The sequence below is a fragment of the Thunnus maccoyii genome, chromosome 21, assembly GCF_910596095.1.
Source record: "Thunnus maccoyii chromosome 21, fThuMac1.1, whole genome shotgun sequence".
Taxonomy (NCBI): Eukaryota; Metazoa; Chordata; class Actinopteri; order Scombriformes; family Scombridae; genus Thunnus; species Thunnus maccoyii.
In genome coordinates, this window is record NC_056553.1 from 16374281 (window position 1) to 16390115 (window position 15835).

At 41.1% G+C, this 15835-nt stretch overlaps 1 protein-coding gene across 4 annotated transcripts in view; it reads right to left on the reverse strand.

The window, feature by feature from the left end:
- The window catches only part of relch (RAB11 binding and LisH domain, coiled-coil and HEAT repeat containing), a 34748-nt gene that overhangs the window by 2341 nt on the left and 16572 nt on the right, over window positions 1-15835 (reverse strand). For 2 of the 4 annotated variants that reach the window (XM_042398878.1, XM_042398876.1), the window contains exons 12-29: window positions 12739-12851; window positions 12474-12564; window positions 11556-11627; window positions 11307-11447; window positions 10866-11030; window positions 10595-10742; window positions 10360-10516; window positions 10076-10199; window positions 9475-9523; window positions 8642-8721; window positions 7838-7944; window positions 7503-7602; window positions 5778-5860; window positions 2953-3016; window positions 2705-2843; window positions 2510-2626; window positions 1194-1282; window positions 502-572 (exon numbers count right to left, since the gene is read on the reverse strand). In XM_042398878.1, coding sequence (XP_042254812.1) covers window positions 502-572; window positions 1194-1282; window positions 2510-2626; window positions 2705-2843; window positions 2953-3016; window positions 5778-5860; window positions 7503-7602; window positions 7838-7944; window positions 8642-8721; window positions 9475-9523; window positions 10076-10199; window positions 10360-10516; window positions 10595-10742; window positions 10866-11030; window positions 11307-11447; window positions 11556-11627; window positions 12474-12564; window positions 12739-12851 — 1910 coding nt within the window. Of the gene's footprint in view, window positions 1-501; window positions 573-1193; window positions 1283-2509; window positions 2627-2704; window positions 2844-2952; window positions 3017-4865; window positions 4949-5777; window positions 5861-7502; window positions 7603-7837; window positions 7945-8641; window positions 8722-9474; window positions 9524-10075; window positions 10200-10359; window positions 10517-10594; window positions 10743-10865; window positions 11031-11306; window positions 11448-11555; window positions 11628-12473; window positions 12565-12738; window positions 12852-15835 lie in introns of those variants that run through there. The other 2 variants (XM_042398877.1, XM_042398879.1) reach the window with 2 other exon arrangements.

A 15835-nucleotide genomic window follows, 5' to 3' on the forward strand; every position in this document is an offset into this window, starting at 1 on the left:
CTGAGCTTATGTGCACACACAAATGCGGAAACACACACACACATACACACACACACTTACATCTCTTTTTTAATGAACCCCAAACACATGTTAACAAGATGAGAGAAACATCTTCTAAAAAGACACCCACAGTGTGGCTGGTGTTCCAGCTCTCTTAGCTTTACCAAAACAACTCCTCTCATTTTTCTGCTCTCTCTTTTTCTGTGAAGATACCCACATAATGAGCGCGGTTACAATACTCCTACATTCTCCTCTCCTCCGGGGAATAAAGCCACAATATAGGCCCACTCCCAGTACTGTTAAAATGACCCCTCTCCTCACAGTAGGACAACTTCTTCCCCCCATCTTGATTCTTTTTTTCTTCTTAACTACCACTTTCAAGCCATCACTTGTTCCTGTCACTGCCTCCCATGCAATAAAAAAAAAAAAAAAAAAAACAATGCTTTGCAAATCATTTCAGAAGCTGTGATGGTGGGAATGGGACCGTGTGTTTGTTCTCACCCTTGTGCATCTGCGATTCCTCTGTTTTCCACCTTGATCTCGCACTCTTTGATCATAGAACTCAGAATCACCTGCAGAGGGAAAGAAAGAGACAGATTTAGCTGAAACATTAGCCTCACAAAGCACAAAATGCAATGCTGTTTGTATGACACTTATATGACTGTCTTTAACTACAGGATTGGTACAAAGCACGTGAGGTTAGCCTAGCTCAGTCCCGACATGACAAAATAAGGACAGTATTTGTATGTGTTAATGCATGTCAACTCCTGAATGAGACGGTTCGCTCAGTTTGGAAAAAGAATTCTCGTATTTGAATGAAGTATGTTGACTTAACAGACAGAATGGATTTGCAGAGAGGAAAACAGTCAGCTGATCGTTAGTCACCTCGGGAAACTGCTCACATGAAATAGATTCTGAGACACAAATAAATCAAGTAGAGGTGTGTGTATGAGTGTGTCTGAGAATGAGGTAAAGAGTCAGACTGTCTGTCTTTGCTATTACTATGTGAGATCCCCTAGGAGTTAGAGACGCAAAAAAGGAGACAGTCTGGCCGAAGAACGCTGGTGAGATACTGTACTATGTGAGTGAGTGAGTGAGTTTGCCCGTCTGTTGATATCATCAGCGTCTGAATATATGCATGAAATTCCCCCTGTGTACGCGTCGAGCGTGGACGCATGTCTGCGTCTGCTGACCTCATGCTCCGGTGAGAGTTGCTCCATGTCGGCCCGGAGACACCTGAGGCCAGGTAGGAAGTGGTTGACCATCACCTCCTCGGAAATGACTGTGCAGGAAGTCAAGGTTGGATGAAAACCTCTCGAACTAAAGCACCTTGCAGCATCACAAATGAACACATTACTGAATGCACGCAGCGAGAAAAGACGTTAACTCGTCACCATCCAGGCTGCCACGCAGGTTTAAGAAAGTGAAATGTGGAGTTAATTTTAAAGTTTTACATTAAAATGATTAAAGTCCCTGTATTGCTATATGGCAAACTCCACCATAGGAGGTTGACACAAACTTTCCAGCTCAACGCTCTTCCTTCAACTAGGACTGCATGTGTTCTGCCACCTGTCACAGCCAGTGAAGCTGTACGGGACACAGAGCGAACGCATCTATATTTTTAGATATGGGAATGTACAATTTCAGAGCTTGTCGCACTGATTACAAGAGAAAAGAGTGCACTGGGAGGTAAAGCCTCTGAGGTTAGGCCTATACCTCCTGGATACTGCTGCACTGTGAAATCACAGCCTGACAAAGATCCACAGAAATGAACCTCAGACCAGCTGTCCTCTGTATGTGTGTGTGTGTGTGTGTGTGTGTGTGTGTTGGAAGTGGGTGGGGTAGCAGATGAGAGATGGAGTAGAGAGAGGAAAAAGTGTGAGAAAGGAGAAATAGTAAGAGGAGAAAGAAGGCAGAGGCAGAGGCAGAGGTAATGTAAACGTGAGATCCATCCTGGGAACTGTAACCAAGGATTGACGTTGATGTTCAGTTCCTTTCCTCCGCTCTCTCTCTTTCTTTCTCATCCTTTCCTTTGCTTAACCAACCCTGTAATTACTTCTAGCCCCGAAATGGAGGCAGCTTATTTTCCCTTTCTCCTCCTGCCAAATGACAGACAAACTCTGCCAACACACACACTGAACCACACACACTCAGGCACCGGGGCCACGCTGATACACACCATACAGATACACAGGCATGATCAGGAGCACATCTGACCCGTGCAGCTAGCGTCTGAACAGTTATTTTAACAGCCTTCCCTTTGACTCACAGTTATGAAAGCTAACCATGAACCCTAGCCAACCCTTGATGTTGATTTCTGGTAAATCATTTGGAAATACATGCAGCAGATACAAAAAGCATGAGTGAGCTGACCTCTCCATAAGGTCAAACTGCTACCAGTATGTGGACAACAAATAACAGTCCTCCCATTAAAAGGAAATCCAGGCTGATTAATATCCTGTATGCTAATTCCTATGGACCTTATTAATCATAACCTATAGAAGGATACAGCAGCAGGAGAGGGCGCTGTAGGCCTCGAACAGCTGGGTGGCGATATCAATCCTCTTACTCTCCGTCGCCTGGCTGTTGTTAGCCAGAGCCAGCTTGTGAAGATGTGGCAGCACGACTGGAGAAAGAATTAAAGAGTTTAGACATGGTTTTATTGCAGAGATTAAAAAAAAATAAATGTCTGTCTTCTACATACACTCATCTCTAAAGCGGGGCTCTGCATTGGGTCCGACCCTTCCAAACGTCCTGATGATCTCCATGTGTAAAGAGTGCTGATCTTGATACTGAGGGTCTTCCAGGAAGGATGCCAGCTGCATTTTGACACGCTCCAGCAGCTACACACACACACATGCACAGACATTTGACAGTAGTTAAAAACGTATTTTTAGATTATTTGATTAAAACACATGAGTCATGTGAACGGTCTGACATGTAGTTTCCTACCTCTTTTTGTGTGACAGTCTCCATGATGGTACCGAAGGCAGGAATAGTGGATATCCTCACAGAGCTAAAAACAGCAGGAAAGCAAGATAATGGTTTCACCATTCATAGCCACTGTGTCTTTTTTGTTGTTTTTTTTACTAGTTTCTCCATGAGTGCGTCTTTGGCAAAGAATCCGAATGAGTCAAATATTCTCTGTAAAAATTTATCAGGTTCATTTCTACATGTTTGAATCACCAGATGGCCTCATGTTAAGACATCGTTAGGGAGGTACTCATCAGGTTTTCTGATATCATTTTCAGATGTTTTTTTTTTAATAATGCTGGTAACTGTTTTAAATATTGATTGAAGCTATGCATTTTACGCAAACTCTCGATTATAATGGCACATCAAGTTCCCAGTAAGCAGTTATACTGAAACCACAATGAAATAGGTCTACTTAGGTTAACACATTGTTCAAGGTTTTGTCCAAACAGTGATTACATAGTGATGACATGGCAGTAACCACAGTAATGACTGAAACACGTGTATTGTGCTGCCAAGTTTAAGCTCTGACTTGCTTAAATTATTCCATAAATTTACAATACAAAGAGAGTACCTACACACTGCAGACACAGCTCCTTTTGATTTTATTAAAGACATTTCGACCAACTACAGGTCTTCGTCGGGCCAAACTAACATTATTACATGACCAGAGGCTGTGAAATTCAAAGAAAATATCAAAAATGAACTATAGATGCCAGCTGCATAAAATGACAAGTTCAATTATATTTGCCAACAGCCGCAAGTTGGGAAGACTGTGAGAGTTGACTTTGCTTTTTAACTGGTAGGCTCGGTATTTATTGTCCTAGTATCTGATTCCATGATGACAAGCAAAAATAGCAAAAATTTGCAATAGATATTTGACCAAGATATATATCTGTCTGCCTTTTTTCCTACTTTATAACTTAATCTATTCATTAACAATTGAGTACTGTATAACTCTTGACAATCCCCAAAAATAAAAGAGATTACTTACTATTCAAAGCGATCATTTACTTTTCAAATTCATGATCGTCAAGGCACAGCAAATCAAAAATAATGCAAAACACGATGATGCGTATTAGAAATATCTGACTGGTATGAACTGCGGTAAGCAAGGTTAATGGGTGATGTTAGATAATCATTCCGCTGTCAGTAGGAGCAGGAAAGATCGAAAGATACACATGGGCCATCTTGGAATTTGGAGATTAAAAATCAATTTCTCATTCTAACTCTAAGCATTCATTCTTACTCCACAGATTGTGGTCCTCATGCTAAAATTAATCAAGGCAACCCCCCCCCCCACCTCCTCCCCCCAGAACACATGTTAAGATTTAAAAATCAATATAAGTTGAGTCTACAAGTGTGTGCCCATTAGCATGTGTATTTCAATACAGAGACTGATGAGGTGAAAAGGGCTGCATTCCAACAGTGTTGCTGCTACTTTCATCATCTTGTCTTATAACAGACATGAGGGCTGGATATACACTAGCAGATCAAAGAGGTTTTCTCTGAATAACTGTCAAAGCATGGCTACAAGTCTGTCCCCTGTTCACACTGCAATGAAAAGCATAAAATGTGTGACACGAGGAAAGATTTAAGTACTCATCCAATTTCAAATGTTTAGCCAATCATTATGGCTCACTAGCTCCAGATGAGTGGATATTGAAGACAGGATACAGGAAGAGACACGAATGACTACAGGCTCTTACTTCCCTTTCCACTGGATTTTTGTGGTTGTTGAGGAAGCTGCCACATCAGCTAGATATTCACACAAGGTTTTTTTTTTTATACCCATTCTAGCTCAGTGAGGTAGACGCTGCTGGACACTGTAAGGATGCAGCCCACAAAATGACAATGTTCACAGAAAGGTTTTCTTGTGTTGATTGACTCACAATTCAGGCCCACTGCACAGAGTTATAAGGGCCGGAGCCGCCCGGCGATCTACTAATGCTTCACTCATGCCTCGGAGAACCAACTGCAAACCCACCACACAGCAGGATGAGAGAGAGGGAGAGGCAGGGTGGGAGGAGGTATAGACAGACAAGAGACAGGAGGAGAGCGGGAAAGAGAGAGGAGAAAGATCGAGGAAAAGACAGAAAGATAGAGAGAGGGGGGATGATGTAGAAGAGAGAGAGAGGGGAAAAAAAATAGAGTGACAGGAAAAACGGAGAAAGTCGGGGTGAAAACCAACCGCTGGTTGACGGGTTGGTGAGGAGGAGGAGGAGGAGGAGGGGCCCTGCTTCAACGGAGTGGGGTGGGGAGGAAGAGGAGGAGGGGGACGGGTTACGGATGAGCATGCTGGGGGTTGTGTTATTGCCGCATGCAGGCAATGTGCACGCACAGATTTGGCAGAAGACGCAACATGAGTGAATAACGGTTAGTGTTGCAGACTGATGATGAGGCGACGAGAGCTGGCATGAATTATTGTTGCAGATTGATGATGCAGACATGCATATTGTTAGTGTTAACAGTGGTTACGCTGATGAACCACCTCACGGCCAAGCCAGATCCTATACAGGAGCAACTTCCACACAACCACTGACAACTAAGCCTTTTGGTTATGACTGTAATAAAGGTAGAGAACAAAATGAAGCATAAAGCAATCTTAGAAATTTAACCGGAGAATCTGAAGAACATAAAATTGTAAATTTAAATCATTATCACGATATTACTATACATTATTTTAGAGTTACGTTGAATTTGCTCCTGGCAGTCACAGACTTGTTCCAGTGTGATAGTTCTCAGGCGGCAAAGAGAAGGGGGGAGAGAGACGCGGCGCAGTTTATTGTTGGTGTTCCACTTACATTTCGGGGTCGGAAGACAGTGTGATGAGAGCCGGCACCACTCTCTGAGCTACCAGCGTCTCATTCACCCCCTTCACCAGCAGCTGATCGGATTGGACAGAGCCAGCCGTGATGTCACAGAGGTAGGCGGGGCATTGGGACAAGAGCGAGCAACACCGCCAATAGATAGATAGAGAGAAAAGAAAGAAAGAAAGAAAGAAAAAAAAAAAAGCAAAACAGAAAGGGGAGGGAAAAAGAAAAAAAACAAACACAAAAAAAGATAGGAAGAAAGTGATATACAATGACAAGAACTATAGCTGCAAGGCACGGAACGGCACTGCATGTATCAAGCGTGTGTATACACACATTCACGCACACACATAACACACACACACACATACACACGCACACACACACACACACATGCACACGCAGGTATGCAGAAGAAATGGCAAAGCCAACAATGCTAAAAACTGCACAAATACCGTTACAGTAAGGTGAGCATAAAGCTGTGGGCTCTTTCCACAGACTCCAGGTCAGATTATGATTTCATCCACTTTAAAATCAATAAAATAACTGATAGTATGCTAATCTGATCTGGGAACTGTGGTAGAAGACCACATTTAAACCCACAGTTTTGACAATGGTGGACAGCTAAACACTATGGAATGGTGACAGTGAGGTGTGTGGGGAAAGTACTTCACAGTAAAGGAACAAGGGGGAACATGGATACAGCCTACCACTCCTCCTCCCCCAAAGTTTAGGTCATTCATAGGCCTGGTTCCACTGTTACACATATATTCTCATCTCAACGTTTGACTTGAACGTGTTCACAGATCTCAAAGGACAGGGAGGTGTGATTTATTGTGGTTGTTTCCCATGGCTTAGGCCAGGAATTTTACCTTGGGAAACTGGTTTAAAAGGGGATGCAATCAGTGGAACAAAATAGGGAGAAAACAGGGAAATGGCAGTCTCCCTTTAAAAACACTGTTAGTATTATATTTCCACAAGACCTGAAAAACTGAAAAAACGAAAAAAAAAAACGTTCATGAGAAAACATTTCTGATTCAATTACACTTTCCAACAACACTGAAAAGGATCAGACCTTGAACTCTTTTGACTATCTTTCAGGTTGCTGACTTTGGCCTTTCTCTGACATGCTGCAGATATTTATGTAGTCGGTTTTGAGACCAGCGCACAGTGAAATGTCTGGTGTAAACACTAGGAGGGTCTAGTCGTACAGTTGGAACCAGGGCGCTGATTAGTGCTACAGGGGTTCTAGGAGTCTTTACTCACACTTGTAGAACAGAGCAGCTAAACATTAAATGCATGTTAAACAGCAGCAATAGCAAGCAGAGCTGGCACATGTACAGCAAAAAGGTTAATATGATGAATCTATAATATACTGCAAAATTATGTATGATTGCACAAGACAAGTTTAACTCATAATAAGGCCATGATTAAATAATTACAAATAATCAAAATACAGAAAAAATTAATTGGATCACTATTTCATCTATATTTGTGCAGCCATGTTATATTCTACTGGTAATTTGCAGTAAAGTAACATTTCTTTTTGTCATTTATTCTTATGTCTTAACACAATTTTTAAAAAGAACAATTTTGTCAACAATGGCACATTTTAGGTAGCATTAAAGTAAATTATGTCTGATCAAAAATCTAAGAATCTGTGATTAGGTCAACACAGTGTCTGAGTGAGTGTGTGTGTGTGTGTTTTTTTTGTACCTCAAACATCCTTGCTGCAGTACACCGCACCAGCGCAGAGGTATGAACTACACCGTACCACAGAACAGTCAGCAACAATTCGTGGTACACTGGGTTGGCACTGAAAAGAGAGAGAGGAAAAAAAAAAAAAAAAAGTCAAAAAAAAAAAAAGAGTCTGCAAAATTTTGGGGACTGATAGCTGATTTTCTAATCGTGATTCAATTTTGTGACAGACAAACCTGTCAACATACAGTGAGTCATATTTTTAAGAGGTGAATTTTTTGTGTCACAAGCCATAAGGGGGTCAATTTGTGTGTGTGTGTGTGTGTGTGTGTGTGTGTGTGTGTGTGTCTCACCCGAGCTCCACAAAGGAGGCCTTTAGGCTGTCCAAAGGTGCATGAGACAGGGACAGCGTTGTCATAACATCCTCCAGGAAACCCACTAACAACTTTCGATCCTCCTCCTGCAACAGACGGATGTGTACATCAGTAACATCATGCGGACATGAATATATAGTGAAAAGGTTAAAAATTAAATCTGGCATTTGAATATGTAAACATGTGTGTTATTTTCTACAAATCAGTCGGGCTGCAGTTGAAACAAGTGAGTAATCAGGCTGTCCTAAATATCTTATATTGACATTTTGCGTTGAAGGTTAACACAGCGCTCCTGCGCTCCACTTTGTTTTGCAAGTGTCACATCATTTTGTGAACCTACATTAAAAACAAAAACATGTGGCTGCTTGGTGTGTTTTGTGTTTCACACTTGACTAAACTCTGTAACCACTGACTTCACAGTTTATCTCATGATCTTGCTTTCAATTTGACAAGCATACATTAGCTGAATGTGTCGCATTGTATTTTCTATTATGTGTCCTTTGTGGGTTTTTTTTTTTTGCTTTGTACTGTTTGTTATTGTGCTGTTATATGTTTTAATTGTGACCTGCTGAGCTATAAGCTAACTCTGGTACAGTACATCAAATGGTAACATTTATGTTTAACACTGTTCATGGTTCCAATAAGTAAATAAATAAATACTATAACACAAGAGAGAACAAGGGTAATTTCTAAGTATATAAAAAAACAATCAACTATACAGAGGAAATAACTTAAATGACTTATCAATATAGATCTTATCGGACAAGGCACTTGACAAGTTACCTGGTTATAACATGTCAGCACTCCAGTCGCATAGATGGGGACTGTGGCTTTGGTGAGAATACCGTTCCCTGCTGAGGCATCTGACACGGATGAAAACAACACCAAGTAGGTCAAAAGAAATGTTACATTGAAAATCCAGCTGCAAACATTAACATGTTGCTGTGTCAAGCCATGACCTTTCTTTCTTGCGGTTGCATTGTATTATAGTCTTTTGATGCTGCTGATTAATTGCAGCAACACATATTGTCATCTTCACCTTTTCTGAGATTGACATTTTCCTCTATGCACAACTATGAGTCAAGATGCTACACTCACACTCTTCTCACTCTGTGTTTATCCTATTAATATCATGTGAATTATCATCAATTTTCATCAATAATTAAAATATAACAAGATACAATAGAACATAACAGGATACAGTTTATCAAACTGTGCTCAGCATTTGATAACATGACTCTGTCTGCAACAATGTGTCAACCGCATTCATTAAATCATTGCGGTTTTACAAAAAATCTACTGGATAGGACGATTGCAATGTAAGGTCACAATGACCTAAACACAGACTGGACCTCAACACTAAACACATTTCATAAATGACCACAATACCAAAGCTAAATCACTTGGCAGCCAGCTGAGACCAAGCATGTCCTATAACTACAGAAACATGTCCGGAATGAAAAGAAAAAAGAGGGGAACACCCATAACTGACTCCAAATAACTTGTTTACATCAACAGCGTCTTTGTCTGAATTCCACCTTCCAACACTCTCTTCAGAGAGCTGAGAAAATCTTGCAACACTTGCACATATTTGTGTAGTTTTGATCTGCACTCACCAACATTCTCTTCAGATAGTCTGAGAATCTCTTGGAACTGTGGTTTAACCTGAAAGGTCAAGAGGATAAACAAAATTATTTATAAATGCCTTTGACATTCACTGTAAGGTGCTATTTTAAGCATCTAATACTTCAGATGGGTTTTTGATGAGAGCCTTAACAAGGTCACAGAGAGAAAATGTGGTTACAACCACTGCTCTTGGACTCAACAATTAACGCCTGATAAACACAAAGTCCACTCTGTGTTCTACTGTTGAGAATAAAGTAGCAACAGCTGTGTGGGGGCGTAGTATCGCAAAACTTAATTTACATATTTGTCATCTCAGGAGCAAAAGGTCGAGCAATGCTTTGTGAGACTTTTGGTGATATTTTTTGTTCTATTGTGGGACTTTTTCAGGGCACTACATAATGTATACATTTAACATAAATTTCAAAGACTGAAATTGGAGCAAAAGGAATATGGTGCACTTGTAAACGGGGATTAAATGTTTGCGTATTCGGGTGGAGGGGTGGGGCTGAGATTAACTGAAGTGAGAGAGACTACTCCAACTCTAAGAACACATGTCTATCTAAGAACCAAAGTTGCTGGTTTTGGCTTTACCTTAGTGTTGGTGAAGATCTTGCCGAAGGTGCGACAGAACCTCCAGAAGAAGCGAGAGAACTCATGGACGCAGGTTGATGATGTCACGTTGATGCGACCTACGATCTCTATGAGCTGCGGAAGCCTGGAGACAGATTATACATGTCGAAATCAGCTTATGTGCATGTTTGTTTACTTTTTTTTTTTTACTATGTACAAAGCTTTTTGTTTGAATTGTGCATACATGTGTGCATCTTTTTCCATGCATATTGTAACTGTTTATTTATGGGTGTGTGTTTTCTCACAGTTGGTTGACAACCCATAACAGGCTGTCCCAGCCGGTGGTTCCTTCATGCTCTAGCTGGTGGTCGTAGAGTAGCAGGAGGGCACTCAGCATCTCCCTGCTGCCTATGATGGTCGCCACATCCTGGAGGGGAGAAGCTGGCCTGGGGAACCGGGTCACTGCGGGGACAAAGACACATCATCAGAATGAGTGAATCTCTTCTAATGGTGACCTTTGTGTGTATGTAGTTGTCCTACCTTCTATTGCCGGTATGTCTCCATGGAGTTTGGCTCTGCTGGTGAAGGGTGCGTTCTGCAGCACCACAGCAAATAGAGGAGGGATGAGAGACTGCAGGGCTGACAGGAACACGTGAAGCTTGTGTTCATCCAGACCATGTTCTCCTTGCTACAAAAAGGTAGGAACAGAGGAGAAAGCGATGATGACAGCAGAAGTGAAGAACTCCAAGATACGGGCCCGGAAATGACGGGCATGCGCACGTACATGTATGTAAAGAGAACGAACACTTACCAGAAGTAGCTTCTCTATGCGTGCCAAAAGAGAAGGGATTAGTGCAGTGTGCAGGGTGCCCAACTCTGTGGTCCAGGCAGCAAAGGCAGGGATGAAGACCTGATGGACTGCGCTGACCACCCGCTCTGATGGGTCCCCAAGTGACAACAGCATCAGCTCAAAACCCTGACAAACACATGCACAAAAGAAAGGTGTAAAGACTAACCCGCTAGCTTGTAGAGAAGCAGCGATATTAAACCCACGGTTATTTAACTGTAATTTCCACATGGTTGTTGCAACACGGTTTCACAAGCGAGAACAATTCTTGCAAAATGCTGCAGCAATAATAACACCTACATGCAAGCTGGTAGCTGTTTGTGGCACATTTACTTGAAAAGTAAGAGTGAAAGTAGTGTTAGCGTTAGCAAATTCTGATACATTTTCTACTCTAAAAATACATACCTGGGAGTATTTGTCAGGGTCATCTATGTAACCCATAATAATACCCAGACTCTTGACCACAGCCTCTCTGACCATGTCAGCCTTATCCTCAGCTAGCATCTGCTGCAACATGGACAAAACCAGGGAGCTACGAATCTCCTTCTGTAGAGAAAGAATGGAAGAAATAGAGGCAGAGACTTAATCTAGATTATATTCATCTATACACACACATGCACAGCCCTTTTTAATTCTGTATACACATCCTCTTACAGGCAGGTATGGTGCTAAGGCTCCACAGGATTCCGCCACCAACAATCTCCTCTCTGGATATTTGTGGTTAATCTGCAGAGAAATACAACACAATTTAAGAGGAAGAAATGTTGAAAGAAAGAGAGGAACATAAATTGAAAGGAGGACAGAGAGAGACAGGAGGGCAGCCACCATGGAATGGAAACAACTCGAGTATCATCAACATGCTGACCCTGTGGAAACCGCTATTTGTCTTTCTAGACAGATTCTCAGCCTCTAAACTGCTGGCAGCTGTTGTTGCCATGGCAGCGGATTTTGTTTATCAAAAAATGTGTTGCATAAGGTGACACAGGTGGCAATGAAAACAAAACTGCTATCACATACGTCAGGGACACAGTGAAAGTGTCAACAGTGATTTTCAGAATCAGAACATGTGACTGCAACAACACTCAATGGTACGCTCAATAAAAGCAAGAGGCACCTGCATTTCTAATATCGTGCCCCATAAAGTAGAAATACAGTGTCACAGGAAGATTTGGTAAGTGACATAATGTCACATCGTATCTTCTATGCCATGAAAATTACTGCAATCAGAGATTGCATTTGAATTTTACTCATTAAATCTGAATTTGTCATGCTAATACTTAAATAAAAGAGCATGAATTAATAAATGCACAAGCTGAATTTGTAATTATGTGATTAAATATTAATATACAGCACTGTCTTGTTCTCTTGTGATACACTATCTACTGATTGATAATGTGTCTCAATTGAAAAGCAATCATTAACTTTTGTCTGAGATGTCGGAGATAGTTGGCAGAGCAAACCTATTGTAGCACATAGGTTGGTCAACGGCTGATTTTCATTTTGGAGCAGGTGTGGGTGAAGCAATGCAGAAATATTCAATAACTCAGGCCATCTGCGGTGTATGTACTGTACCTGTTCCCAGCACTGAGGAAGTAGTTCAGCCTCGACACGTGTGGGACCCACATGCCTCGCAAACGCAACACACCCCGTCAAGATCATTTGTCTTTGGAAACACACACACACACACACACACACACACACACACACACACAGAGAAACATATGAGAACAAAGTGCTGCATAAACTCATAGTTTCACTCTGTATCTTTGATGTCTTGGTTAAAAGGTCGACCAGTCAGCATAGTTAATTATATGCATGTTAAACGGTCTACACACACCTCTGCTCATCATCTGGTCTCTTGATTAGGTTAAAGAGGATGTGGAGGAGCTGGTCTCTCTCTTTAGGCTCTGGGTGAAGGCAGGCAGTACACAGGATGAGAGGAATCAACTCCTGACCGAGAAAAAGAGACAGATAGACAAGTTGCATCAGTTCAGATGATTTTGCAAAAGTAGCGTGAGGTTACAACACACAGGGAAAGGATGGTCGTAGCAGTCAAGCAGGCCAGGAAGTCTATGGAGTAGCGGGGACGGCAGTGGGGGGAGAGGGCTTTTATTAGGAGAGAGAAAATGGGGAAAAAAAACACAGCGGGTCAACACTGAAACCAACAGGAGTCCGTCAACACCGGTGAAAACATGCTTACCTTTTAATACCTTGTTGGTGTTATTCCTTGACTTATTTGGTTCTAGTCACATACACACAATTAGAGCCACATACTTAAATTAAAATAGAAATTAAAATCATGCATGTGCACGCCCAGACACACCAGGGCACAGCTGCATATAGACAGACACACATGTACATAATGCACTAGTCCCCTTGCAAAAACACAGCTCTATCCCAGAGTTCAGACAGAGTTCATGGACCTTCCAGCCAGAGGGGAGAGCGCTCAGCTGCCCTTGATACAGGGCTTCCATGGCCAAATTGTGGTCAGCCCTACATTCCCGCCACACACACCCAAATTAGAGAGTGCATACAGAGTTAAAAATATGTTTTTTTTTTCCAAACTCTATTTTTTTCCAGGAAGATATGATATTTTCCTGTCAAGTGCTGGACGAACAAGCAAAACCCCAACACTGGATGGACAGATGGACCTGACAGAGAGACTTTGGGTAAAGATAGGCTGTAATGAGTCACTCGCTCAACACTGGCCCAATCCTCTGAAGTAAGTGCCATGGTTATTTTTTAAAAAGTAAAAATATCACATTTAAGTATCAGATGGTCATTTTAAGTGGTTACATGACTAGTTCACTTTGGGTGAAGTCAGTTCAAGCGTCAAAAAAGCAGCAAAAACCTGAAAATTAACTAAGCTCAGCCAAATGTAACTGTCACATTCAATAATCATCTACCCTGACCTCTGAAAATGCTAAACATCTTCAAAAGAGACATTTCTGGAAACTCAACAGTACTGGCCTGATAAAACAAATAAATGAATTCATAGAGAGCACACATCTAAAAGGCCAGAACCCACGCTGACCGTGTTCTATTTCTGTGTGAACTTCTGATGTGAAGACTTCTTCAGGAGGTTAAGCATCTGACCAGTGCTGGGTAAACATTGTGGGCAGGTAGAGTGGACAGCTCGACGCCAGGACCCAGAGGCCCGGGGTCCTGATGCTTTATTTCAAAGAGCAGAGCTCCTGCACTTTTCTGCACAAGGGTCACCATGTGAAAGTGTCTGCATCCATATGAAGAACTATTTTGTTGATTTTGATGTCCTACATTGAAATTCCACCATATGAATATTTAATAATTCATTTATTATGAACATTTTGTTTGTTAGTAAAAGTTATAAAACTTTGTTTTCTGTTTTGACACACAGATAATCAAATGGAATGCATAAGTCCCCCGTGGGTGTCTTTTTCCTAGTATTTGTTATCCACACTGACTCTCTATTGCATTGTTAGAGAAACCAGAGCCCAAGTACAAAACATTCACAACAGAATATAAAGCTATGTGGACATTTTGTTTTTTTCTTCTTCAAATTACCAGGGAGAAACAAATGTGTTACATTCAAGGATCTGGGCTTTTATAATACCTTAAAGCATAAAGTCTTCTTATTATTTATCTCTGAAAGGTTTGTGTCTCATTGCTTCATTCAAATTTAAACTTTTCAAAACATAAAAAAAAAAGTTTATCTGACCAGTAGAAAAAGGAAATCAGTCATTACGGCTTATATTTACTCTCTTTATAGTTATACCACTTCCAAAGCCTTAACACCCCCACCCCTCTTTACTGTATATTGACTGTAATTAAGAACAAAATTATGTATGGAATGACCACAAATAAAGCTTTTTTTCACCAAAAGAAAAGAAAAATACAAACAAAGCAGAGCTATACAAACAATACACTTCACATTGAGCAACAGTGCAGCAGGGTACTGAAGGAATAGTCTAATGATTTACAGTGTCTGATAATACAGCCAGGTGGCAGGCAGAGCTTCAATACATCATTCCGCCGTTTCAAGTCAAACACCTTTTGTTCTTAAGTGGGTGGCACAATCAAACAACTGAAGGTGTGTCTCCAGGCTTGCGGTGGTTAGAGAACTTGCAAGATGAAAATGGGAGCAGCTGCGCGTATTTATGTACTGTATGTCATGGCTAGTGGATATAACGGACATTGTACAAAGTCCACACCACTCAAGTAGGACCCCGAGGGCTCAATACTCTGCTGTTTTTTTCTTATTTTTTTTGCCACTCTTGCCTTCAGTTTGTTTTTCTTGATTTTGCAAAGAGATTAAGTTCTCCATAACTGTTTGTGGTTGATCAGAACACCATAACCATGGCGATATGCAAAGCAGCCAGGCTGAGAACTACCCCAACCAGACTAACCTCTTTCAATACACTTTTTTTCTTGATTTCTTATCAAGTTTAAACACTGGGTGCAAAATTCAAGTGCACAGTATTTGTATACACACGGACACACATAGACACAAATTGCATGCGGTCAGTTATGTGTAAACAGAGCACCAGGTGTCTCTGCATAATAGCTGGTAATATTTTGTTATTGCCTAATATACTCTCTAATCTGCTTCCTTCATTCCTAAGAAGAAATTTACATTCAACTTACATTAAAACATACACAAACATCCCCCACATATCAAATACTTAAAATACAAATTTGTTTGGTTTAATTATTAAAATACAGCATGAAGCTACTTGTAAATACGTTGCTAAAAATGTTATCAGATTAATTAAAATCACTCCAAACTTGCAGCCATTAAGGCAATGATTAGAGCTGCAGCCACTGAAACAGATGGGGAACCAATTAGAAAAAGGACAGAGTAAGGATACACTGGGTTTAAGAGACATACAGTACATAACCCACCTAAGGCTAAAACTGCATATCTTAGGTCTTTGTTTCTCAGTGCTCCGTTAGCT